This window comes from Coturnix japonica, unplaced genomic scaffold (assembly GCF_054131305.1).
Source record: "Coturnix japonica strain WE unplaced genomic scaffold, WE-NBRP24 Scf054, whole genome shotgun sequence".
Classification (NCBI taxonomy): domain Eukaryota; kingdom Metazoa; phylum Chordata; class Aves; order Galliformes; family Phasianidae; genus Coturnix; species Coturnix japonica.
Window position 1 is genome coordinate 417,163 of NW_028188957.1, and position 26,019 is coordinate 443,181.

The 26,019-nt window shown below is 53.3% G+C and overlaps 1 protein-coding gene across 14 annotated transcripts in view; it reads right to left on the bottom strand.

The window, feature by feature from the left end:
- Window positions 1-365: 365 nt before the first annotated feature.
- ARHGAP39 (Rho GTPase activating protein 39) overlaps window positions 366-26,019 on the bottom strand; it is a 93,911-nt gene continuing 68,257 nt past the window's right edge. For 2 of the 14 annotated variants that reach the window (XM_085533094.1, XM_085533093.1), the window contains exons 6-11: window positions 19,529-19,621; window positions 18,003-18,076; window positions 15,277-15,476; window positions 12,489-12,580; window positions 10,467-10,636; window positions 366-4,661 (exon numbers count right to left, since the gene is read on the bottom strand). In XM_085533094.1, the coding sequence (XP_085389220.1) occupies window positions 4,467-4,661; window positions 10,467-10,636; window positions 12,489-12,580; window positions 15,277-15,476; window positions 18,003-18,076; window positions 19,529-19,621 (824 nt within the window). In that variant the 3' untranslated portion in view covers window positions 366-4,466. Of the gene's footprint in view, window positions 4,662-5,296; window positions 6,086-6,436; window positions 7,017-10,466; window positions 10,637-11,707; window positions 11,803-11,887; window positions 11,923-12,488; window positions 12,581-15,276; window positions 15,477-15,902; window positions 16,002-18,002; window positions 18,077-19,528; window positions 19,622-26,019 lie in introns of those variants that run through there. The other 12 variants (XM_085533091.1, XM_085533090.1, XM_085533097.1 and 9 more) reach the window with 10 other exon arrangements.

Consider the following 26,019-nt stretch of genomic DNA (forward strand, 5'->3'; position numbering starts at 1 on the left):
AAGGGGAAATGGGGGGACATAGGGGGAAAATGGGGGGAAATAAAGGGAAAATAAGGGGAAATGGGGGGAAATAGGAGGAAATAAGGGCAGAAATAGGAGGAAATAGGAGGGAAATAAGGGGAAATAGGGGGAAATAGGGGGGAAATAGGGGGGGAAATAAGGGTGAGAGGGGGGAAATGGGGGAGAATGGGGAATGGGGGCGATAGGAAGAGGAAGATGAGGAAGAAAAGGGGGGGGGGTCCCTACTTCCACCCCAATGTGCCCCCAAATAGGGGGGGGGGGGTCTCACACAGCCCCCCCCCCCCCACACACATACATCCCCCCCCCCCCCCCCGATATAAAATACATGAGCAATTAAACCATAATTAAAGAGCTCTATGTAATATCTCTCTCTTTATAGGTCTGTACACTCTGACCGGGACCCCCCCACCCCACAACCCCCAACCAACCCCCCACCCCAAAACCGGAACGACCCCCGTCAGCCCCATAAGTGGGTTCTATTACCACCCCCAACCCCCACCCCATATAACACCCCCACCCCTCCATGGTGAACTATGGGGTCCAGAGGGGGGTCTGAAGGGGGGGGGGGGCTCATATGTTATTATATGGACCAGGAGACGATGGTGGGGGCTCATATGGGATTATATGGACCGGGAGATGGTGGGGGCTCATATGGGATTATATGGACCAGGAGACGATGGTGGGGGCTCATATGGGATTATATGGACCAGGAGACGATGGTGGGGGCTCATATGGGATTATATGGACCAGGAGATGATGGTGGGGGCTCATATGGGATCATATGGACCAGGAGATGATGGTGGGGGCTCATATGGGATCATATGGACCAGGAGATGATGGTGGGGGCTCATATGGGATTATATGGACCAGGAGACGATGGTGGGGGCTCATATGGGATTATATGGACCAGGAGATGATGGTGGGGGCTCATATGGGATTATATGGACCAGGAGACGATGGTGGGGGCTCATATGTTATTATATGGACCAGGAGATGATGGTGGGGGCTCATATGGGATCATATGGACCAGGAGACGATGGTGGGGGCTCATATGGGATCATATGGACCAGGAGACGATGGTGGGGGCTCATATGGGATTATATGGACCAGGAGACGATGGTGGGGGCTCATATGGGATTATATGGACCAGGAGACGATGGTGGGGGCTCATATGGGATTATATGGACCAGGAGACGATGGGGGCTCATATGGGATCATACGGACCAGGAGATGTTGGGGGGCCAATATGGGACTATAAGGACCACAAGGAGGTGATGGGTTCCCCTATGGGTCCAGAAGGTCCAAGAGATGATGGTTGCCCCATATAGGACCAGGAGATGGTGGTGGGACCCAAATATGGGACCATATGGACCAGGAGATGGTGGGGGTCCATATAGAACCCATAAGGCCCAGGAGAGGATACTTGGGTTCCCATATGGGCCCAGCAGATGCCCATGGTGACCCCACAAGTGGAGATGGGTCCTTCAGATCCTATTGGTGGCCCCATAGATCCTATGGGTCCTTCAGGTCCTATGGAGTGAGATCGGTCCTTCAGATCCTATTGGTGGCCCCATAGATCCTATGGGTCCTTCAGATCCTATTGGTGGCCCCACAAGAGGAGATGGGTCCTTTAAATCCTATTGGTGGCCCCATAAGTGGACATGGGTCCTCAAGGTCCTATGGGAAAATGTGGGTCCTTCAAATCCTATTGGTGGCCCCACATGTCCTTCAGACCCCATAGATGGCCCCACAAGTTCTTCAGGCCCCATAGATGGCCCCACACGTCCTTCAGACCCCATAGATGGCCCCACAAGTTCTTCAGGCCCCATAGATGGCCCCTCACGTCCTTCAGGCCCCATTGCTGGCCCCACGTGCCCTATAGACCCCACTGTTGGTCCCACACGTCCTTCAGGCCCCATAGATGGCCCCACAAGTTCTTCAGGCCCCATAGATGGCCCCACACGTCCTTCAGGCCCCATAGATGGCCCCACAAGTTCTTCAGGCCCCATAGATGGCCCCACAAGTTCTTCAGGCCCCATAGATGGTCCCACGTGCCCTACAGACCCCATAGATGGCCCCACACGTCCTTCAGGCCCCATAGATGGCCCCACACGTCCTTCAGGCCCCATAGATGGCCCCACGTGCCCTACAGACCCCACTGTTGGCCCCACACATTCTTCAGGCCCCATAGATGGCCCCACATGTTCTTCAGGCCCCATAGATGGCCCCACATGCCCTACAGACCCCACTGTTGGCCCCGCACATCCTTCAGGCCCAATAGATGGCCCCACGTGTCCTTCAGGCCCCCTAGATGGCCCCACGTGCCCTATAGACCAAACTGTTGGCCCCACACATTCTTCAGGCCCCATAGATGGCCTCACATGTCCTTCAGGCCCCATAGATGGCCCCACATGCCCTACTGACCCCACAGATGGCCCCACATGTCCTTCAGGCCCCATAGATGGCCCCACACATCCTTCAAGCCCCATAGATGGCCCCACACATTCTTCAGGCCCTACAGATGGCCCCACACATCCTTCAGACCCCATAGATGGCCCCACATATTCTTCAGACCCCATAGATGGCCCCACACGTCCTTCAGGCCCCATAGATGGCCCCGCACGTCCTTCAGGCCCCATAGATGGCCCCACAAGTTCTTCAGACCCCATAGATGGCCCCACACATCCTTCAGGCCCCATAGATGGCCCCATGTGCCCTATAGACCCCATTGACGTCCTCATGTCCCTCCTGCCCCCCAAGTGCCCCCCTTTTTCCCCCCCCAACCCCAATGTCACCCCATAGTCCTCCAGCTGGAGAATCCCAAATCTCCCCATAAGAAGGGTCCGGTCCTTCCGATCCTCCGATGTGGGGCAGGGAATGGGTCGATAGAGGGGATATAGGGAGGCTATGGGGCGGCTATGGGGCAGGGCTGGTTATGGGGTGTCGCTATAGGACCCCCTCCATGAAGCTGATGTCCAATCCACCGCTATGGGGTAAGAAATGGTCCATAAGGGGGCAGTAAAGGGGGGGTATAGGGGTCGATATGGGGGCTATGGGGTGGCTATGGGGCAGCTATGGGGCAGGGCTGTCTATGGGGCTGTGCTGTAGGACCCCCTCCATGAAGCTCTTGGTCGATATGGGGGTCGATAGGGGGGATATAGGGGTCGATAGGGGGGCTATGGGGTGGTTATGGGGTGGCTATGGGGCAGCTATGGGGCAGCTATGGGGCAGGGCTGGTTATGGGGCACTGCTATAGGACCCCCTACATGAAGCTGTTGGCCAGTTCCTTCAATATGGGGCAGAGAACAGTCGATAATGGGTTGATATGGGGCAGTAAAGGGGGTCTATGGGGCGGCTATGGGGCAGCCGTGGGGTGGCTATGGGGCAGCTATGGGGCAGGGTCTGGTTATGGGGCAGTGCTATAGGACCCCCTCCATGAAGCCAGTGTCCAGGTGCTGGTCCAATCCACCTCTATGGGGCAGGGAATGGTCAATATGGGGGTCGATAATGGGGATATAGGGTGGCTATGGGGCAGCTATGGGGCAGGGACTGGTTATGGGGCGCTCCATGAAGCTGTTGGCCCGATCCTCTGCTGTAGGGCTGGAAATGGTCCATAATGGAGCTGGAAATGGTCGATATGGGGCAATAAAGGGGGTCGATAGGGGGTCTATGGGGCAGCTATGGGGCAGGGCTGTCTATGGGGCTGTGCTATAGGACCCCATCCATGAAACCGGTGTCCAATCCAGTGCTATGGGGCGGGAAATGGTCCATATGGAGGTCGATAATGGGGATATAGGGGGGATATAGGTGTCAATATGGGGGCTATGGGGCAGCCATGGGGCAGCTATGGGGCAGGGCTGGTTATGGGGCTGTGCTATAGGACCCCCTCCATGAAGCCGGTGTCCAATCCAGTGCTATGGGGCAGGAAATGGTCCATATGGAGGTCGATAATGGGGATATAGGTGTCAATATGGGGGCTATGGGGCAGCCATGGGGCAGCCATGGGGCAGCTATGGGGCAGGGCTGGTTATGGGGCAGTGCTATAGCACCCCCTCCATGAAGCCGGTGTCCAGGTGCAGGATGAGCACCCTGATGAAGCTCATCTATGGGGGCTATGGGGCAGCCATGGGGTGGCTATGGGGCAGCTATGGGGCAGGGCTGGTTATGGGGCAGTGCTATAGCACCCCCTCCATGAAGCCGGTGTCCAGGTGCAGGATGAGCACCCTGATGAAGCTCATCTATGGGGGCTATGGGGCAGCCATGGGGCGGCTATGGGGCAGGGCTGGTTATGGGGCAGTGCTATAGGACCCCCTCCATGAAGCTGATGGTCCATTCCTTCAATATGGGGCAGAGAACAGTCGATAATGGGTTGATATGGGGCAGTAAAGGGGGTCTATGGGGCGGCTATGGGGCAGCTATGGGGCAGGGCTGGTTATGGAGCAGTGCTATAGCACCCCCTCCATGAAGCCGGTGTCCAGGTGCAGGATGAGCACCCTGATGAAGCTCATCTCCTTCCTGGTGTTCTCGAAGATCACCCTGGGATCGTCCGACTGGCAGCGCAGGCAGTTGGGGGCCATCACCATGGCCAGGTTGTTCACGTCCATCTTGGTCACGGCCACGTTCGACGGCTGGACAAAGACCTGAAACATATGGGGCAACATGTGGGGCTGGGGCGTAATATGTGGGGCTGGGGGTGGATGTGGGGCCAGGTTGTTCACGTCCATCTTGGTAACCACCATGTTGGAGGGTTGGACAAAGACCTGGAAGATATGGGGCAACATGTGGGGCTGGGGGCAAGATGTGGGGCTGGGTGTGGGGCTGGGGCTGGGACTCAATGTGGGGCTGGATGTGGGGCTGGGGGTGGATGTGGGGCCAGGTTGTTCACGTCCATCTTGGTCACGGCAATGTTCGACAGCTGGACAAAGACCTGCAACATATGGGGCAAGATGTGGGGCTGGGGAACCCATAGTTGATGTGGGGCTGGGGGTGGGTGTGGGGCTGGGGTTGGGGCAATATGTGGGGCTGGATGTGGGGTTGGGGTGGATGTGGGGCCAGGTTGTTCACGTCCATCTTGGTCACGGCAACGTTGGAGGGCTGGACAAAGACCTGCAAGATATGGGGCAACATATGGGGCTGGATGTGGAACCATATCCTATATGTGGGGCTGGATGTGGGGCAACATGTGGGGCTGGATGTGGGACCATATCCTATATGTGGGGCTGGATGTGGGACCATATCCTATATGTGGGGCTGGATGTGGGGCTGGGGGTGGATGTGGGGCCAGGTTGTTCACGTCCATCTTGGTCACCGCCACGTTGGAGGGTTGGACAAAGACCTGGAAGATATGGGGCAACATGTGGGGCTGGATATGGGGTGGGGCTGGGGACCCCATAGTTGATGTGGGGCTGGGACTGGATGTGGGGCTGGATGTGGGGCTGGATGTGGGGCTGGGGGTGGATGTGGGGCCAGGTTGTTCACATTCATCTTGGTCACTGCCACGTTGGAGGGTTGGACAAAGACCTGGAAGATATGGGGCAACATGTGGGGCTGGGGGCAAGATGTGGGGCTGGGTGTGGGGCTGGGGCTGGGACTCAATGTGGGGCTGGATGTGGGGCTGGGGGTGGATGTGGGACCAGGTTGTTCACGTCCATCTTGGTCACGGCAATGTTCGACAGCTGGACAAAGACCTGCAACATATGGGGCAAGATGTGGAGCTGGGGAACCCATAGTTGATGTGGGGCTGGGGGTGGGTGTGGGGCTGGGGTTGGGGCAATATGTGGGGCTGGATGTGGGGTTGGGGTGGATGTGGGGCCAGGTTGTTCACGTCCACCTTGGTCACGGCAACGTTGGAGGGCTGGACAAAGACCTGCAAGATATGGGGCAACATATGGGGCTGGATGTGGAACCATATCCTATATGTGGGGCTGGATGTGGGGCAACATGTGGGGCTGGATGTGGGACCATATCCTATATGTGGGGCTGGATGTGGGGCTGGGGGTGGATGTGGGGCCAGGTTGTTCACGTCCATCTTGGTCATGGCAACGTTCAACGGCTGGACAAAGACCTGCAACATATGGGGCAACATGTGGGGCTGAGGGGAAATATGTGGGGCTGGATGTGGGGCAATATGTGGGGCTGGGGGTGGATGTGGGGCCAGGTTGTTCACGTCCATCTTGGTCACCACCACGCTGGAGGGCTGGATGAACACCTGAAAGATATGGGGCAATATGTGGGGCTGGGGGCAAGATGTGGGGCAATATGTGGGGCATGATGTGGGACCATATCCTATATGTGGGGCTGGATGTGGGGCTGGGGGTGGATGTGGGGCCAGGTTGTTCACGTCCATCTTGGTCACCGCCACGTTGGAGGGCTGGACAAAGACCTGGAAGATATGGAGCAACATGTGGGGCTGGATATGGGGCAAGATGTGGGGCTGGGGACCCCATAGTTGATGTGGGGCTGGGACTGGATGTGGGGCTGGATGTGGGGCTGGATGTGGGGCTGGATGTGGGGCTGGGGGTGGATGTGGGGCCAGGTTGTTCACATTCATCTTGGTCACTGCCACGTTGGAGGGTTGGACAAAGACCTGGAAGATATGGGGCAATATGTGGGGCTGGGGGCAAGATGTGGGGCTGGGTGTGGGGCTGGGGCTGGGACTCAATGTGGGGCTGGATGTGGGGCTGGGGGTGCATGTGGGGCCAGGTTGTTCACGTCCATCTTGGTCACTGCCACATTGGAGGGCTGGACAAAGACCTGCAATATATGGGGCAAGATGTGGGGCTGGGGGGCAATATGTGGGGCTGGGAAACCCATAGTTGATGGGTTGATAGCCCCCACAGGTACCCGTAGGAAGCAGATGAGGCCCCATATGGTGCCCTATATGACCCCATAGACCCCTTTATGACCCCATATTACCTGTAGGAAGCGGATGAGGCCACATATGACCCCATAGGCCCCATATCTTGTCCTTCATGACCCCATAGACCCCACATTACCTGTAGGAATCAGATGAGGCCCCATATGACCCCACAGGCCCCATATGGTGCCCTATATGACCCCATAGACCCCATATGGTGCCCTATATGACCCCATAGGCCCCATATGGTGCTCCATATCCCCCATATTACCTGTAGGAACCGTATGAGGTAGCACAGCACCATCTTGTGTCCTTTGTGACCCCATAGGCCCCATATGGTGCCCTATATGACCCCATAGACCCCATACGGTGCCCTATATGACCCCATAGGCCCCATATGGTGCCCTATACGACCCCATATCCCCTATATTACCTGTAGGAATCAGATGAGGCCCCATATGACCCCACAGACCCCATATGGTGCCCTATATGACCCCAAAGACCCCATATGGTGCCCCATAGACCCCATAGGCCCCATATGGTGCCCCATAGACCCCATATTACCTGTAGGAAGCGGATGAGGCCCCTTATGACCCCATAGGCCCCATATGGTGTCCCATAGGCCCCATATGGTGCCCTATATGACCCCACAGACCCCATATGGTGCCCTATATGACCCCATAGACCCCATATGGTGCCCTATATGACCCAATAGACCCCATATGGTGCCCTATATGACCCCATATTACCTGTAGGAAGCGGATGAGGTAGCACAGCACCATCTTGTGTCCTTTGTGACCCCATAGGCCCCACATCATGCCCTATATGACCCCATAGGCCCCATATGGTGCCCTATATGTCCCCATAGGCCCCATATGGTGCCCTATACGACCCCATATCCCCTATATTACCTGTAGGAATCAGATGAGGCCCCATATGACCCCACAGACCCCATATGGTGCCCTATATGACCCCAAAGACCCCATATGGTGCCCCATAGACCCCATAGGCCCCATATGGTGCCCCATAGACCCCATATTACCTGTAGGAAGCGGATGAGGCCCCTTATGACCCCATAGGCCCCATATGGTGCCCTATATTACCCCATAGGCCCCATATGGTGTCCCATAGGCCCCATATGGTGCCCTATATGACCCCCCAGACCCCATATGGTGCCCTATATGACCCCATAGACCCCATATGGTGCCCTATATGACCCCATATCCCCTATATGACCCCATATTACCTGTAGGAACCGGATGAGGTAGCACAGCACCATCTTGTGTCCTTTGTGACCCCATAGGCCCCATATGGTGCCCTATATGACCCCATAGACCCCATATGGTGCCCTATATGACCCCATAGGCCCCATATGGTGCCCCATATACCCCATATTACCTGTAGGAACCGTATGAGGTAGCACAGCACCATCTTGTGTCCTTTGTGACCCCATAGACCCCATACGGTGCCCTATATGACCCCATAGGCCCCATATGGTGCCCTATATGACCCCATATCCCCTATATTACCTGTAGGAATCAGATGAGGCCCCATATGACCCCACAGACCCCATATGGTGCCCTATATGACCCCAAAGACCCCATATGGTGCCCCATAGACCCCATAGGCCCCATATGGTGCCCCATAGACCCCATATTACCTGTAGGAAGCGGATGAGGCCCCTTATGACCCCATAGGCCCCATATGGTGCCCTATATGACCCCATAGGCCCCATATGGTGTCCCATAGGCCCCATATGGTGCCCTATATGACCCCCCAGACCCCATATGGTGCCCTATATGACCCCATAGACCCCATATGGTGCCCTATATGACCCCATATCCCCTATATGACCCCATATTACCTGTAGGAACCGGATGAGGTAGCACAGCACCATCTTGTGTCCTTTATGACCCCATAGACCCCATACGGTGCCCTATATGACCCCATAGACCCCATATGGTGCCCTATATGACCCAATAGACCCCATATGGTGCCCTATATGACCCCATATTACCTGTAGGAAGCGGATGAGGTAGCACAGCACCATCTTGTGTCCTTTGTGACCCCATAGGCCCCACATCATGCCCTATATGACCCCATAGGCCCCATATGGTGCCCTATATGTCCCCATAGGCCCCATACGGTGCCCTATATGACCCCATAGACCCCATATGATGCCCTATATGACCCCATAGACCCCACATGGTGCCCTATATGACCCCATATTACCTGTAGGAACCGTATGAGGTAGCACAGCACCATCTTGTGTCCATTATGACCCCATAGACCCCATATGGTGCCCTATATGACCCCATAGACCCCATATGGTGCCCTATATGACCCCATAGGCCCCATATGGTGCCCTATATGACCCCATAGACCCCATATGGTGCCCTATATGACCCCATATCCCCTATAGGTACCTGTAGGAACCGTATGAGGTAGCACAGCACCATCTTGTGTCCCTTGTGACCCCATAGGCCCCACATCGTGCCCTATATGACCCAATAGGCCCCACATCCTGCCCCATATTACCTGTAGTAAGCGGATGAGGCCCCATATGACCCCATGGGCCCCATATGGTGCCCTATATGACCCCATAGACCCTATATGGTGCCCCATATGACCCCATATGCCCCATATGGTGCCCCATATCCCCCATATTACCTGTAGGAACCATATGAGGTAGCACAGCACCATCTTGTGTCCATTATGACCCCATAGGCCCCATATGATCCCATAGGCCCCATATGGTGCCCTATATGACCCCATATCCCCTATATATACCTGTAGGAAGCGGATAAGGTAGCACAGCACCATCTTGTGTCCTTTATGATCCCATAGGCCCCACATCATGCCCTATATGACCCCATAGGCCCCATACGGTGCCCTATATGACCCCATAGACCCCATATGGTGCCCTATATCACCCAATAGACCCCATACGGTGCCCTATATGACCCCATAGACCCCATATTACCTGTAGGAACCGTATGAGGTAGCACAGCACCATCTTGTGTCCATTATGACCCCATAGACCCCATATGGTGCCCTATATGACCCCATAGACCCCATATGGTGCCCTATATGACCCCACAGGCTCCATATGACCCCATAGGCCCCATATGGTGCCCCATAGGCCCCATATTACCTGTAGGAACCGTATGAGGTAGCACAGCACCATCTTGTGTCCATTATGACCCCATATGGTGCCCTATATGACCCCATAGACCCCATATGGTGCCCTATATGACCCCATAGGCCCCATATGGTGCCCTATATGACCCCATAGACCCCATATGACCCCATAGACCCCATATGGTGCCCTATATGACCCCATAGACCCCATATGGTGCCCTATATGACCCCATATCCCCTATATTACCTGTAGGAATCAGATGAGGCCCCATATGACCCCACAGACCCCATATGGTGCCCTATATGACCCCATAGACCCCATATGGTGCCCTATATGACCCCATAGGCCCCATATGACCCCATAGACCCCATATGGTGCCCTATATGACCCCACAGGCTCCATATGACCCCATAGGCCCCATATGGTGCCCCATAGGCCCCATATTACCTGTAGGAACCGTATGAGGTAGCACAGCACCATCTTGTTGATCCTGGGCAGCGAATGCACCACGGCCACGGCGGCGTCGGGATTCTCGTAGTGGGAAATACAGCGATCGTAGAACTCGGGGGGGATCAGGGGCTCCTCCAGCTCCCGGTACCACAGCTTCAATAGGGACGCTATGGGGCAATGGGACCCATAAGTGTGGGGTATAGGGTATGTAGGGGTACCACAGCTTCAATAGGGACGCTATGGGGCAATGGGACCCATAAGTGTGGGGTATAGGGCATATGGGACCCATAAGTGTGGGGTATAGGGCACATGGGACCCATAAGTGTGGGGTATAGGGTATGTAGGGGTACCACAGCTTCAATAGGGACACTATGGGGCAATGGGACCCATAAGTGTGGGGTATAGGGCATATGGGACCCATAAGTGTGGGGTATAGGGTATGTAGGGGTACCACAGCTTCAATAGGGACGCTATGGGGCAATGGGACCCATAAGTGTGGGGTATAGGGTATGTAGGGGTACCACAGCTTCAATAGGGACGCTATGGGGCAATGGGACCCATAAGTGTGGGGTATAGGGTATGTAGGGGTACCACAGCTTCAATAGGGACGCTATGGGGCAATGGGACCCATAACTGTGGGGTATAGGGTATGTAGGGGTACCACAGCTTCAATAGGGACGCTATGGGGCAATGGGACCCATAAGTGTGGGGTATAGGGTATGTAGGGGTACCACAGCTTCAATAGGGACGCTATGGGGCAATGGGATCCATAAGTGTGGGGTATAGGGCATATGGGACCCATAAGTGTGGGGTATAGGGTATGTAGGGGTACCACAGCTTCAATAGGGACGCTATGGGGCAATGGGACCCATAAGTGTGGGGTATAGGGCACATGGGGGTCAATGGGACCCATAAGTGTGGGGTATAGGGGACATGGGACCCATGAGTGTGGGGTATAGGGGACATGGAGGCCCTATGGGGTCCTATAGGGAACATGGGGGTCCTACAGGGTATGTAGGGGTACCACAGCTTCAATAGGGACGCATTGGGTATAGAGGACATGAGTGTGGGGTATAGGGGACATGGGGGGCAATGGGACCCATAAGTGAGGGGTATAGGGGACATGGGGGTTCTATGGGGTCCTATAGGGTACATGGGGGTCCTATAGGGAACATGGGGGTACCACAGGTTCAATAACGACACTATGGGGCAATGGGACCCATAAGTGGGATAGGAACCTGACCATGGGGGTCCTATGGGGTTCTATGGGGTCCTATAGGGAACATGGGGGTCCTATAGGGTATGTAGGGGTACCACAGCTTCAATAGGGACGCTATGGGGCAATGGGACCCATAAGTGTGGGGTATAGGGTACATGGGGGTTCTATGGGGTCCTATATGGAACATGGGGGTCCTATAGGGAACATGGGGGTACTACAGCTTCAATAGGGACGCTATGGGGCCGAGGGAGGCAATGGGGGGTGGTTGGACCCATAAGTGGGATATTAACCCACCCCATAGCCCCTATTACCACCATAGGGGGTCCTATGGGGTCTGATAGTTTTGGTGGGGGTCCTATAGGGAACTTGTAGGTCCTATAGGGTACACAGGGGTCCTATAGGGTTCATGTGGATCCTATAGGGCACTTGTTGGGTCCTATAGGGTTAATGGGGGTCCCATAGGGCACATGTGGGTCCTATAGGGCACATGTGGGTCCTACCGGGTACGTGTGGGTCCTATAGGGTTAATGTGGGTCCTACCGGGTACGTGTGGGTCCTATAGGGTTAATGTGGGTCCTATAGGGCACATGTGGGTCCTATAGGGTACATGTGGGTCCTATAGGGAACATGTGGGTCCTATAGGGTACATGTGGGTCCTATAGGGAACATGTGGGTCCTATAGGGTACATGTGGGTCCTATAGGGCACATGTGGGTCCTATAGTGAACATGTGGGTCCTATAGTGAACATGTGGGTCCTATAGTGAACATGTGGGTCCTATAGGGCACTTGTGGGTCCTACCTGGTACGTGTGGGTCCTCGAGGCCGGTCGGGATCTTCCATTGATCCACCTGGAGCTTCAGCGCGTTCACCTCGTCAATGTCCCCAGGGACCCTATAGGGAGATATAGGGAGATATAGGGGATCTATGGGGAGATATAGGGAGATATAGGGGATCTATGGGGAGATATAGGGACCCTATGGGGAGATATAGGGAATCTATGGGGAGATATAGGGACCCTATGGAGAGATATAGGGGATCTATGGGGAGATATAGGGGATCTATGGAAAGATATAAGGAGATATAGGGACCCTATGGGGAGATATAGGGGATCTATGGGGAGATATAGAGAGATATAGGGGATCTAAGGGGAGATATAGGGGATCTATGGGGAGATATAGGGAGATATAGGGACCCTATGGGGAGATATAGGGAGATATAGGGACCCTATGGGGAGATATAGGGACCCTATGGGGAGATATAGGGGATCTATGGGGAGATATAGGGACCCTATGGGGAGATACAGGGAGATATAGGGGATCTATGGGGAGATATAGGGAGATATAGGGACCCTATGGGGAGATATAGGTACCCAATGGACCCCAAATGACCATGGACCCCATTGGGATCATGAACCCTAATACGGCCATGGACCCCAATGTGACCATGGACCCCAAATGACCATGCACCCCATTGGGATCATGAACCCCAATGTGAGCATGGACCCCAATACGGCCATGGACCCCAATGGGAACATGGACCCCAATATGGCCATGGACCCCAATGGGAACATGGACCCTAAACATAGCCATGGGTCTGGACATGACCATAGACCCCACCATGACCACAGACCCCAATAAGACCCCATAGCCATGGGTCTGGACGTGACCATAGACCCCACAATGACCATAGACCCCAATAAGACCCCATAGCCATGGGTCTGGACATGACCATGGACCCCACAATGACCATAGACCCCAATAAGACCCCATAGCCATGGGTCTGGACATGACCATAGACACCACCATGACCATCGACCCCAAATGAACCCATAGACCCCAACAAGACCCCATAGCCATGGGTCTAACACGACCATAGACCCCATCATGACCATGGACCCCAATAAGACCCCATAGCCACGAGTCTAACATGACCACAGACCCCACCATGACCATAGACCCCAATAAGACCCCATAGCCATGGGTCTGGACATGCCCATAGACCCCATCATGACCATAGACCCCAGTAAGACCCCATAGACATGGATCCCAACATGACCACAGACCCCAATAAGACCCCATAGCCTTTACCTGAAGATCCCCTCGGTCTGGTCCCCATCATGACCATAGACCCCAATAAGACCCCATAGACATGGGTCTGACATGACCATAGACCCCACCACGACCATAGACCCCAATAAGACCCCATAGACCCCAACAAGACCCCATAGCCATGGGTCTAACATGACCATAGACCCCACCATGACCATAGACCCCAATAAGACCCCATAGCCATGGTTCCCACCATGACCACAGACCCCAGTAAGACCCCGTAGCCTTTACCTGAAGATGCCCTCGGTCTGGTCCCCACCATGACCATAGACCCCAATAAGACCCCATAGACATGGGTCTGACATGACCATAGACCCCACCACGACCATAGACCCCAATAAGACCCCATAGACATGGGTCTGACAGGACCATAGACCCCACCACGACCATAGACCCCAATAAGACCCCATAGACCCCAACAAGACCCCATAGCCATGGGTCTAACATGACCATAGACCCCACCATGACCACAGACCCCAGTAAGACCCCATAGCCATGGTTCCCACCATGACCACAGACCCCAGTAAGACCCCGTAGCCTTTACCTGAAGATGCCCTCGGTCTGGTCCCCACCATGACCATAGACCCCATTATGACCAATGGACCCCAATAAGACCCCACAGCCTTTACCTGAAGATCCCCTCTGTCTGGTCCCCACAATGACCATGGACCCCAATAAGACCCCATAGCCATGGGTCTAACATGACCATAGACCCCACCATGACCTTGGACCCCAATAAGACCCCATAGCCATGGGTCTAACATGACCATAGACCCCACCATGACCATAGACCCCAATAAGACCCCATAGACCCCAACAAGACCCCATAGCCATGGGTCTAACATGACCATAGACCCCACCATGACCACAGACCCCAATAAGACCCCATAGCCATGGTTCCCACCATGACCACAGACCCCAGTAAGACCCCGTAGCCTTTACCTGAAGATGCCCTCGGTCTGGTCCCCACCATGACCATAGACCCCATTATGACCAATGGACCCCAATAAGACCCCATAGCCTTTACCTGAAGATCCCCTCTGTCTGGTCCCCACAATGACCATGGACCCCAATAAGACCCCATAGCCATGGGTGTGGACATGACCATAGACCCCACAATGACCACAGACCCCAATAAGACCCCATAGCCATGGGTCTGGACATGACCATGGATCCCACCATGTCCATAGACCCATACACAACCCCTGTCCATGGTTCTAAGGTTCTTGATGTGACCATAGACCCCACCATGACCATGGACCCCACCAGGACCCCATGGACCCCAATAAGACCCCATAGCCGTGGGTCTGGACATGACCATAGACCCCATCACAACCCCAGACCCCAATAAGACCATGTTGGTCACCACGAGTATCTCCCCATCCACCAACAACCGCCATCCCCACTCCGTTGGACCTTCTCCTGCCCCTCTATGGGGCCGAACCCACATCTGTGGGTCCAATGCCCCACAGCCTTTACCTGAAGATGCCCTCGGTCTGGTCCCCATTCAGGGCCAGCACTTCCTCCGAGAGCCGGGTCTGCACCCAGGGCAGCTGCCGGTCGGGGTAACGCTCCTTCTGCATGGAGATGACGTCCTGCAGCGAGCTGCCGAACATGGACGGGCTGAACACCGCGTTCTTGGCGTGACGGATCTCCTCCAGGGTGGGCTTACGGAGACCCTGTGGGGGGAGGAACATGGGGGATATGGGGGATCTCCTCCAGGGTGGGCTTACGGAGACCCTGTGGGGGGAGGAACATGGGGGGATATGGGGGATCTCCTCCAGGGTGGGCTTACGGAGACCCTATGGGGGGAGAAACATGGGGGATATGGGGGAATCTCCTATAGGGTGGGCTTACGGAGACCCTGTGGGGGAGAAACATGGGGGGATATGGGGGGATATGGGGGATCTCCTCCAGGGTGGGCTTACGGAGACCCTGTGGGGGGAGGAACATGGGGGGATATGGGGGATCTCCTCCAGGGTGGGCTTACGGAGACCCTATGGGGGGAGAAACATGGGGGATATGGGGGATCTCCTATAGGGTGGGCTTACGGAGACCCTGTGGGGGGAGGAACATGGGGGGATATGGGGGATCTCCTCCAGGGTGGGCTTACGGAGACCCTATGGGGGGAGGAGATATATGGGGGATATGGGGGGATATGGGGGGATATGGCGGATCTCCTCCAGGGTGGGCTTACGGAGACCCTATGGGGGGAGGAACATGGGGGATATGGGGGGCTTACGGAGACCCTATGGGGGGAGAAACAGGGGGGGATATGGGGAGATATGGGGGATCTCCTCCAGGGTGGGCTTACGGAGACCCTATGGGATGGAGGAGATATATGGGGGATATGGGGGATCTCCTCCAGGGTGGGTTTACGCAGACCCTATGGGGGGAGGAGATATGTGGGGGATATGGGGGGACATGGGGGGACATGGGGGGACATGGGGGATCTCCTCCAGGATGGGCTTACGTAGACCCTATGGAGGGAGGAGATATATGGGGGATATGGGGGATCTCCTCCAGGGTGGGCTTACGCAGACCCTATGGGGGGAGGGGATATATGGGGGATATGGGGGGACATGGGGGACATGGGGGATCTCCTCCAGGGTGGGCTTACGCAGACGCTATGGGGGGACATAAAAGGATGGAGGGAAGGGATGGTCTATGGGCCCTTCCATTGGGTTCTATGGGTCTATGGGCCCTACAATTGGGTTCTATGGGGTCTATGGGCCCTACAATTGGGTTCTATGGGCCCTTCCATTGGGTTCTATGGGTCTATGGGCCCTACAATTGGGTTCTATGGGTTCTATGGGCCCTACCATTGGGTTCTATGGGTCTATGGGCCCTACCATTGGGTTCTATGGGTCTATGGGCCCTTCCATTGGGTTCTATGGGTCTATGTGGTACATGGAGGGACACAGAGGGACATGGTGGGACATGGTGGGACCCCATTGGGACATGGTGGGACATTATGGGACATGGTGGGACCCATTGGGACATTATGGGATATGGTGGGACATTATGGGACATTATGGGATATGGTTGGACCCATTGGGACATTATGGGATATGGTGGGACCCATTGGGACATTATGGGACATTATGGGATATGGTGGGACCCATTGGGACATTATGGGATATGGTGGGACCCCATTGGGACATTATGGGATATGGTGGGACCCATTGGGACATTATGGGACATTATGGGATATGGTGGGACCCATTGGGACATTATGGGACATTATGGGATATGGTGGGACCCCATTGGGACATTATGGGACATGGTGGGACCCATTGGGACATTATGGGATATGGTGGGACCCATTGGGACATTATGGGATATGGTGGGACCCATTGGGACATTATGGGACATTATGGGACATTATGGGATATGGTGGGACCCCATTGGGACATTATGGGACATGGTGGGACCCCATTGGGACATTATGGGATATGGTGGGACCCATTGGGACATTATGGGACATTATGGGATATGGTGGGACCCCATTGGGACATTATGGGACATGGTGGGACCCCATTGGGACATTATGGGATATGGTGGGACCCATTGGGACATTATGGGACATTATGGGATATGGTGGGACCCCATTGGGACATTATGGGACATGGTGGGACCCATTGGGACATTATGGGATATGGTGGGACCCATTGGGACATTATGGGACATTATGGGACATTATGGGATATGGTGGGACCCCATTGGGACATTATGGGACATGGTGGGACCCCATTGGGACATTATGGGATATGGTGGGACCCATTGGGACATTATGGGACATTATGGGACATTATGGGATATGGTGGGACCCCATTGGGACATTATGGGACATGGTGGGACCCATTGGGACATTATGGGATATGGTGGGACCCATTGGGACATTATGGGACATTATGGGACATTATGGGATATGGTGGGACCCCATTGGGACATTATGGGACATGGTGGGACCCCATTGGGACATTATGGGATATGGTTGGACCCCATTGGGACATTATGGGATATGGTGGGACCCATTGGGACATTATGGGACATTATGGGATATGGTGGGACCCATTGGGACATTATGGGACATTATGGGACATGGTGGGACATTATGGGACATTATGGGATATGGTGGGACCCCATTGGGACATTATGGGACATTATGGGACATTATGGGATATGGTTGGACCCATTGGTACCTTCTTGGCCCCGGTGAGCGCGGCCTTCTGCAGCTTGTTGTAGCAATACTTGGCGTAGGTGCTGATGGCCACCCCTGGAACCAAGAGCAGACGGGGGTCAATAGGGCTCCCCTGTAATATGGAACATGGAACCCGTGTTCTGTGGGTTCTGTGGGCCCTATCGTTGGGTTCTATGGGTCTATGGGCCCTACCATTGGGATCTATGGGTTCTATGGGTCTATGGGCCCTATCATTGGGTTCTATGGGTCTATGGGCCCTACCATTGGGTTCTATGGGCCCTATCATTGGGTTCTATGGGTCTATGGGCCCTACAATTGGGTTCTATGGGTCTATGGGCCCTTCCATGGGTTCTGTGGGTTCTATGGGCCCTACCATGGGTTCTATGGGTCTATGGGCCCTACCTTGGGTTCTATGGGTCTATGGGCCCTACCGTGGGGAGCACCATTGGGTTCTATGGGTTCTATGGGCCCTACCATTGCCTTCTATGGGCCCTATCATTGGGTTCTATGGGTCTATGGGTCCTATCATTGGGTTCTATGGGTCTATGGGCCCTACCATTGGGTTCTATGGGTTCTATGGGTTTATGGGCCCTACCATTGGGTTCTATGGGTTCTATGGGTCTATGGGCCCTACCATTGGGTTCTATGGGCCCTACCATTGGGTTCTATGGATTCTATGTGTTCTATGGCCCTCCCATTGAGTTCTATGGGCCCTATCATTGGGTTCTATGGGCCTTACCATTGGGTTCTATGGGCCCTACCATGGGGAGCAGCATTGGGTTCTATGGGTCTCTTGGCCCTGCCATTGGGTTCTATGGGTCTATGGGCCCTACCATGGGTTCTATGGGTTCTATGGGCCCTACCATTGGGTTCTATGGGTCTATGACACCTCCCATTGGGTTCTATGGGTCTATGGGCCCTACCATTGGGTTATATGGGTCTATGGTCCCTACCATTGTGTTCTATGGGCCCTACCATGGGTTCTATGGGTTCTATGGGCCCTACCATGGGTTCTATGACCCCTCCCATTGGGTTCTATGGGTCTATGACCCCTCCCATTGGGTTCTATGGGCCCTCCCATTGGGTTCTATGGGTCTATGGGCCCTACCATTCGCTTCTATGGGCCCTACCATGGGTTCTATGGGCCCTCCCATTGGGTTCTATGGGTTCTATGGCCCTCCCATTGGGTTCTATGGGTCTATGGACCCTACCATTGGGTTCTATGGGTCTACGGACCCTACCATTGGGTTCTATGGGCTCTACCATGGGTTCTATGGGTTCTATGGGCCCTACCATTGGGTTCTATAGGTCCTTTGGGTTCTATGGGATGTCCCATTGGATTCTATGGGTCTATGGGTTCTATGGCCCTCCCACTGGGTTCTATGGGCCCTACCATGGGTTCTATGGGCCCTAACATTGGGTTTGATGGGTTCTATGGCCCTCCCATTGGGTTCTATGGGCCCTACCATTGGGTTCTATGGGTCTATGGGTTCTATGGGCCCTCCCACTGGGTTCTATGGGCCCTACCATGGGTCTCCTCGGGGTGGGGTTTGGGTTTCTTTCTCAGTTTGGGTTTCTTCTTGGTGTTCCTGTCCAGCAGTTCTCTAATGTGGCGGCTCACTGGGAAACAGACAGCCAGGAATGGGGGAATGTGGAGGGTGGGATTGGGATTAGGATAGAACAGAATGGAATGGGATTGGGATTGGCATTGGCATGGGAATGGAATGGGATTGGGATGGGATTGGGATGGGATAGAACAGAATAGAATGGGATTGGGATGGGATTGGGTTGAGAATGGAATGGGATGGTGTTGGGATGGGAATGGAATGGGATTGGGGCCAGATTGGGAGGGGGAATTGAATGGGATTGGGGTGGGATAGAACAGAATGGAATAGGATTGGGATGGGAATGGGATGGGAATAGGATGGGATTGGGATGGGATTGGGATGGGAATGGGATGGGATAGAACAGAATGGAATGGGATTGGGATGGGAATGGAATGGTATTGGAGCGAGATTGGGAGGGAGAATGGAGAGGGGTTGGGATGGGAATGGAAGGGGATGGGATAGAACAGAATGGAATGGGAATGGGATGGAATAGGAATGGAATAGGAACAGAATGGGATGAGAATGGGATGAGAATGGGATCAGAATGGGGATGGAATGGGAATAGAATGAGAACAGAATGGGAATGGAATGGGACAGGAATGGAATGGGAATGGAATAGGAACAGAATGGGAATGGAAACAGAATGGGAATGGAATGGGGATGGAATGGGAACAGAATGGGAATGGAATGGGAATGGAATGGGATCAGAATGGGAATGGAATAGGAATAGAATGGAATGGGAATGGAACAGGAATGGGAACAGAATGGGAATGGAATGGGGATGGAATGGGAATGGGATCAGAACGGGATCAGAACGGGGATGGAATGGGAATAGAATGGGAACAGAATGGGAATGGAATGGAATGGGAGTGGAATGAGAATGGAATAGGAATGGGAACAGAATGGGGATGGAATAGGAACAGAATGGGATCAGAATGGGGATGGAATGGGAATGGGAACGGAATGGGATCAGAATGGGGATGGAATAGGAATAGAATGGAATGGGAATGGAACAGGAATGGGAACAGATGGGAATAGAATGGGAATGGAATAGAAATAGAATGGGAATGGGATGGGATCAGAATGGGGATGGAATGGGAACAGAATGGGAATGGAATTGGATCAGAATGGGGATGTATTGGGAATAGAATGGGAACAGGATGGGAATGGAATGGGAATGGAATGGGAATAGGAACAGAATGGGAACGGAATGGGAATGGAATGGAATGGGAACAGAATGGGAATGGAATGGGAATAGGAACAGAATGGGATTGGAATGGGAATGGAATGGGAATGGAATAGGAATAGAATGGGAATGGGATGGGATCAGAATGGGGATGGATTGGGAATAGAATGGGATTGGAATGGGAACAGGAATGAGAATGGGAATGGAATGGGATCAGAATGGAATCAGAATGGGAATGGAATGGGACAGGAATGTAATGGGAACAGAATGGGAATGGAATAGGAACAGAATGGGATCAGAATGGGGATGGATTGGGAATATAATAGGATCAGAATGGGATTAGAATGGGAATGGAATAGGAATGGGATCAGAATGGGGATGGGAACAGAATGGGGATGGAATGAGACATGAATGGAATGGAAATGGAATGGGAATGGGAACAATGGGAAAGGAATGGGAACAGAATGGGATCAGAATGGGGATGGATTGGGAATAGAATGGGAACAGAATGGGAATGGAATGGGAATGGAATGTGAATGGAATGGGAACAGAATGGGAAGGTAATGGGATGAGATGAAAGGGATTGGGGTTGGAGGAGGGAAGGAAGGAAAAAGAAAGTGAAGGGAACAGAACATGGGATAAAACAATGAAATAAATCGATAAAAACATATGAAATATGTGAAACAAGAACAAAAACCAGCATAAAAACGATGTAAAATGGAATAAATACAAGATAAAATCAATGGGGGATGGATGGGATCAAACCAATATGGGATCAAACCAATATGGGATGGATGGGATCAAACCAATATGGGATGGATGGGATCAAACCAATATGGGATGGATGGGACCAAACCAATGGGACCAAACCAATATGGGATGGATGGGATCAAACCAATATGGGATGGATGGGATCAAACCAATATGGGATGGATGGGAACAAACCAATATGGGATGGATGGGATCAAACCAATATGGGATGGATGGGATCAAACCAATATGGGATGGATGGGATCAAACCAATATGGGATGGATGGGAACAAACCAATATGGGATGGATGGGATCAAACCAATATGGGATGGATGGGATCAAACCAATATGGGATGGATGGGACCAAACCAATATGGGATGGATGGGAACAAACCAATATGGGATGGATGGGATCAAACCAATATGGGATGGATGGGACCAAACCAATGGGACCAAACCAATATGGGATGGATGGGATCAAACCAATATGGGATGGATGGGATCAAACCAATATGGGATGGATGGGAACAAACCAATATGGGATGGATGGGATCAAACCAATATGGGATGGATGGGATCAAACCAATATGGGATGGATGGGATCAAACCAATATGGGATGGATGGGAACAAACCAATATGGGATGGATGGGATCAAACCAATATGGGATGGATGGGATCAAACCAATATGGGATGGATGGGACCAAACCAATATGGGATGGATGGGAACAAACCAATGGGATCAAACCAATATGGGATGGATGGGATCAAACCAATATGGGATGGATGGGATCAAACCAATGGGATCAAACCAATATGGGATGGATGGGATCAAACCAATATGGGATGGATGGGATCAAACCAATGGGACCAAACCAATATGGGATGGATGGGAACAAACCAATATGGGATGGATGGGATCAAACCAATGGGATCAAACCAATATGGGATGGATGGGATCAAACCAATATGGGATGGATGGGACCAAACCAATATGGGATGGATGGGATCAAATTAATATGGGATGGATGGGATCAAACCAATATGGGATGGATGGGATCAAATTAATATGGGATGGATGGGATCAAACCAATATGGGATGGATGGGACCAAACCAATATGGGATGGATGGGAACAAACCAATATGGGATGGATGGGATCAAACCAATATGGGATGGATGGGATCAAACCAATATGGGATGGATGGGAACAAACCAATATGGGATGGATGGGAACAAACCAATGGGATCAAACCAATATGGGATGGATGGGATCAAACCAATATGGGATGGATGGGATCAAACCAAACCAATATGGGATGGATGGGATCAAACCAATATGGGATGGATGGGATCAAACCAATTTGGGATGGATGGGATCAAACCAATATGGGATGGATGGGACCAAACCAATATGGGATGGATGGGACCAAACCAATATGGGATGGATGGGATCAAACCAATTTGGGATGGATGGGATCAAACCAATTTGGGATGGATGGGATCAAACCAATATGGGATGGATGGGACCAAACCAATATGGGATGGATGGGATCAAACCAATATGGGATGGATGGGATCAAACCAATATGGGATGGATGGGATCAAACCAATATGGGATGGATGGGATCAAACCAATATGGGATGGATGGGACCAAACCAATATGGGATGGATGGGAACAAACCAATGGGATCAAACCAATATGGGATGGATGGGATCAAACCAATATGGGATGGATGGGATCAAACCATTATGGGATGGATGGGAACAAACCATTATGGGATGGATGGGATCAAACCAATATGGGATGGATGGGATCAAACCAATATGGGATGGATGGGACCAAACCAATATGGGATGGATGGGATCAAACCAATATGGGATGGATGGGATCAAACCAATACGGGATGGATGGGATCAAACCAATGTGGTGGTGGGTTATGGGTCGGTGGTGTTGGGTTTGGGGTCCATGGTGGTGATGGTGGTTGCTGGGTTGGTGATGGTGGGCTTTGGGTTGGTGGTGATGGTGGTTTAGGGTCCATGGTGGTGGGTTTGGGGTTGATGGTGGTGATGGTGGTGGGTTTTGGGTCCGTGATGGTGTGGTTTGGGTTTGGGGTTGGTGGTGGTGAGTTTTGGGTTGTTGGTGGTGGTGGATATTGTTGGTGGTGTTGGGTTTTGGGTCGGTGGGTGGATGTTGGTGGTGGTGGGTTTGAGGTTGGTGGTGGTTGTTGGGTCCATTTTTGGGATTTTTGGGTTGCTGGTGGTGATGGTGGGGTCTGGGTTGTTGTTGGTGGTGGTTGTTGGGTCCATGGTGGTGGTTTCTGGGTTGGTGGTTGTGATGGTGGGTTTTGGGTTGGTGGTGGTGGGTTTTGGGTCCATGCTGGTGTGGTTTGGGTTCCTGGTGGTGGTGGGTTTGGGGTTGTTGTTGGTGGTGGATATTGGTGTTGGGTCTTGGGTCCATGATTGTGTGATTTGGGTTGATAGTGGTGGATATTGGTGGTGGTGGTGGGTTTGGGGTTCCTGGTGGTGATGGTGGTTTTGGGTTCGTAGTGATGGTGGTTTTGGGTCCATGGTGCTGTGATTTGGGTTGGTGGTGGTGGGTTTTGGGTTGTTGTTGGTGGTGGGTTTTGGGTCCATAGTGGTGGTTTCTGGGTTGGTGGTTGTGGGTTTTGGGTTGGTAGTGATGGTGTTTTTGGGTCCATGATGTTGTGGTTTGGGTTGATGGTGGTGATGGTGGTAGATATTGGTGATGGTGGGTTTTCAGTTGGTGGTGGTGGTGGGTTTTGGGTCTGTGATGGTGTGGTTTGGGTTCCTGGTGGTGATGGTAGTGGGTTTTGGGTTGGTGTGGTTTGGGTTTTGGGTTGGTGATGGTGGTGATGGTGGTGGATGTTGGTGGTTGTGGGTTTAAGTTTGGTGGTGATGGTGGTTGTTGGGTCCATGGTGGTGGGTTTTGGGTTGGTACTGCTGGTGATTTTTGGGTTGTTGGTGGGTTTTGGGTTGGTTTATTGGTGCTGGCTTTTTGGGTTGATGTTGGTAGATTTTGAGTTGTTGGTTTTTGGGTTCTTGATAATGGTGATTTTTGGGTTGCTGGTGGGTTTTGGGTTGTTGTTGGATTTGGGTTGTTGGTTTTTGGGTCTATGGTGGTGGGTTTTAGGTTGTTGTTGATGGTGGTTTGGGGTTGTTGGTTTTTGGGTTGCTGATGGTAGTTTTTGGGTTGTTGTTGGGTTTTGGGTTGTTGTTGGGTTTTGGGTTGTTGTTGATGGTGATTTTTAGGTTGTTGTTGGGTTTTGGGTTGTTGTTGATGGTGGTTTTTGGGTCGTTGTTGGTGGTAGACCTGGTGGACAGTGACATGGGGACACAATGAGATGGTGGTTCCTCTGCTGAAGGGAGCTGTGGGGCTGCGGGGTCCCACGGCTTTGGGGGGATGTTGTCCCTGGCTGGACATGGCCACCACATCATCGCGGTGCATCTCATGGCCACCAGGTCACTGTGCACCAGGACATCACATCTCTGGGCCATCATGGCACCGGGGCACAAGGCCACAAGTGGACCAGGCCTTCACGGTACCAGCCCACAAGGCCACAAGGGGACCAGGCCACCATGGTACCAGGCCACAAGGCCACAAATGGACCAGGCCACCATGGTACCAGGCCACAAGGCCACAAATGGACCAGGCCACCATGGTACCAGGCCACAAGGCCACAAATGGACCAGGCCACCATGGTACCAGGCCACAAGGCCACAAATGGACCAGGTCTTCATGGTACCAGGCCACAAGGCCACAAGTGGACCAGGCCTCCACGGTACCAGCCCACAAGGCCACAAGTAGACCAGGCCACCATGGTACCAGGCCACCAAGACTCAAAGCCACCATGGTACCAGGCCACGAGGCCACAATTGGACCAGGCCTCCATGGTACCAGGTCACAAGGCCACAAGTGGACCAGGACTCCATGGTACCAGGCCATGAGGCCACAAGTGGACCAGGCCACCACGGTACCAGGCCACCAAGACTCAAAGCCATCACGGTACCAGGCCACGAGGCCACAAATGGACCAGACCACCATGATACCAGGCCATGAGGCCACAAGTGGACCAGGCCTCCATGGTACCAGGCCACAAGGCCACAACACCATCATCAAACCAAGCCACCAGGTCACCATGGCACAAGGCCACCATGGCACAAGGCCATTAGGGGCCTCCAGCCCTACTTGGCCGTGGGGCAGAGATCTGGGTGTCCCTGTCAGAGTGGGGACATTGGACTAAATGGATCCTGAGATGCCACCAACCTCCATCCCACCATGACGCTGTCAAGCCTGTTGGGTGCTGCTGATGAGAAGCAATAGGTTTGGTGGCCCTCCAAGCCATTGTCACCCCAATTTAAAGGGCAGGGATGCAAAAACAGACCATGGGGCCACCAAAAACCTTGGGACCCCACTGAACCGGCCCCATAACTGAGCTGTCCACCTTCATCTA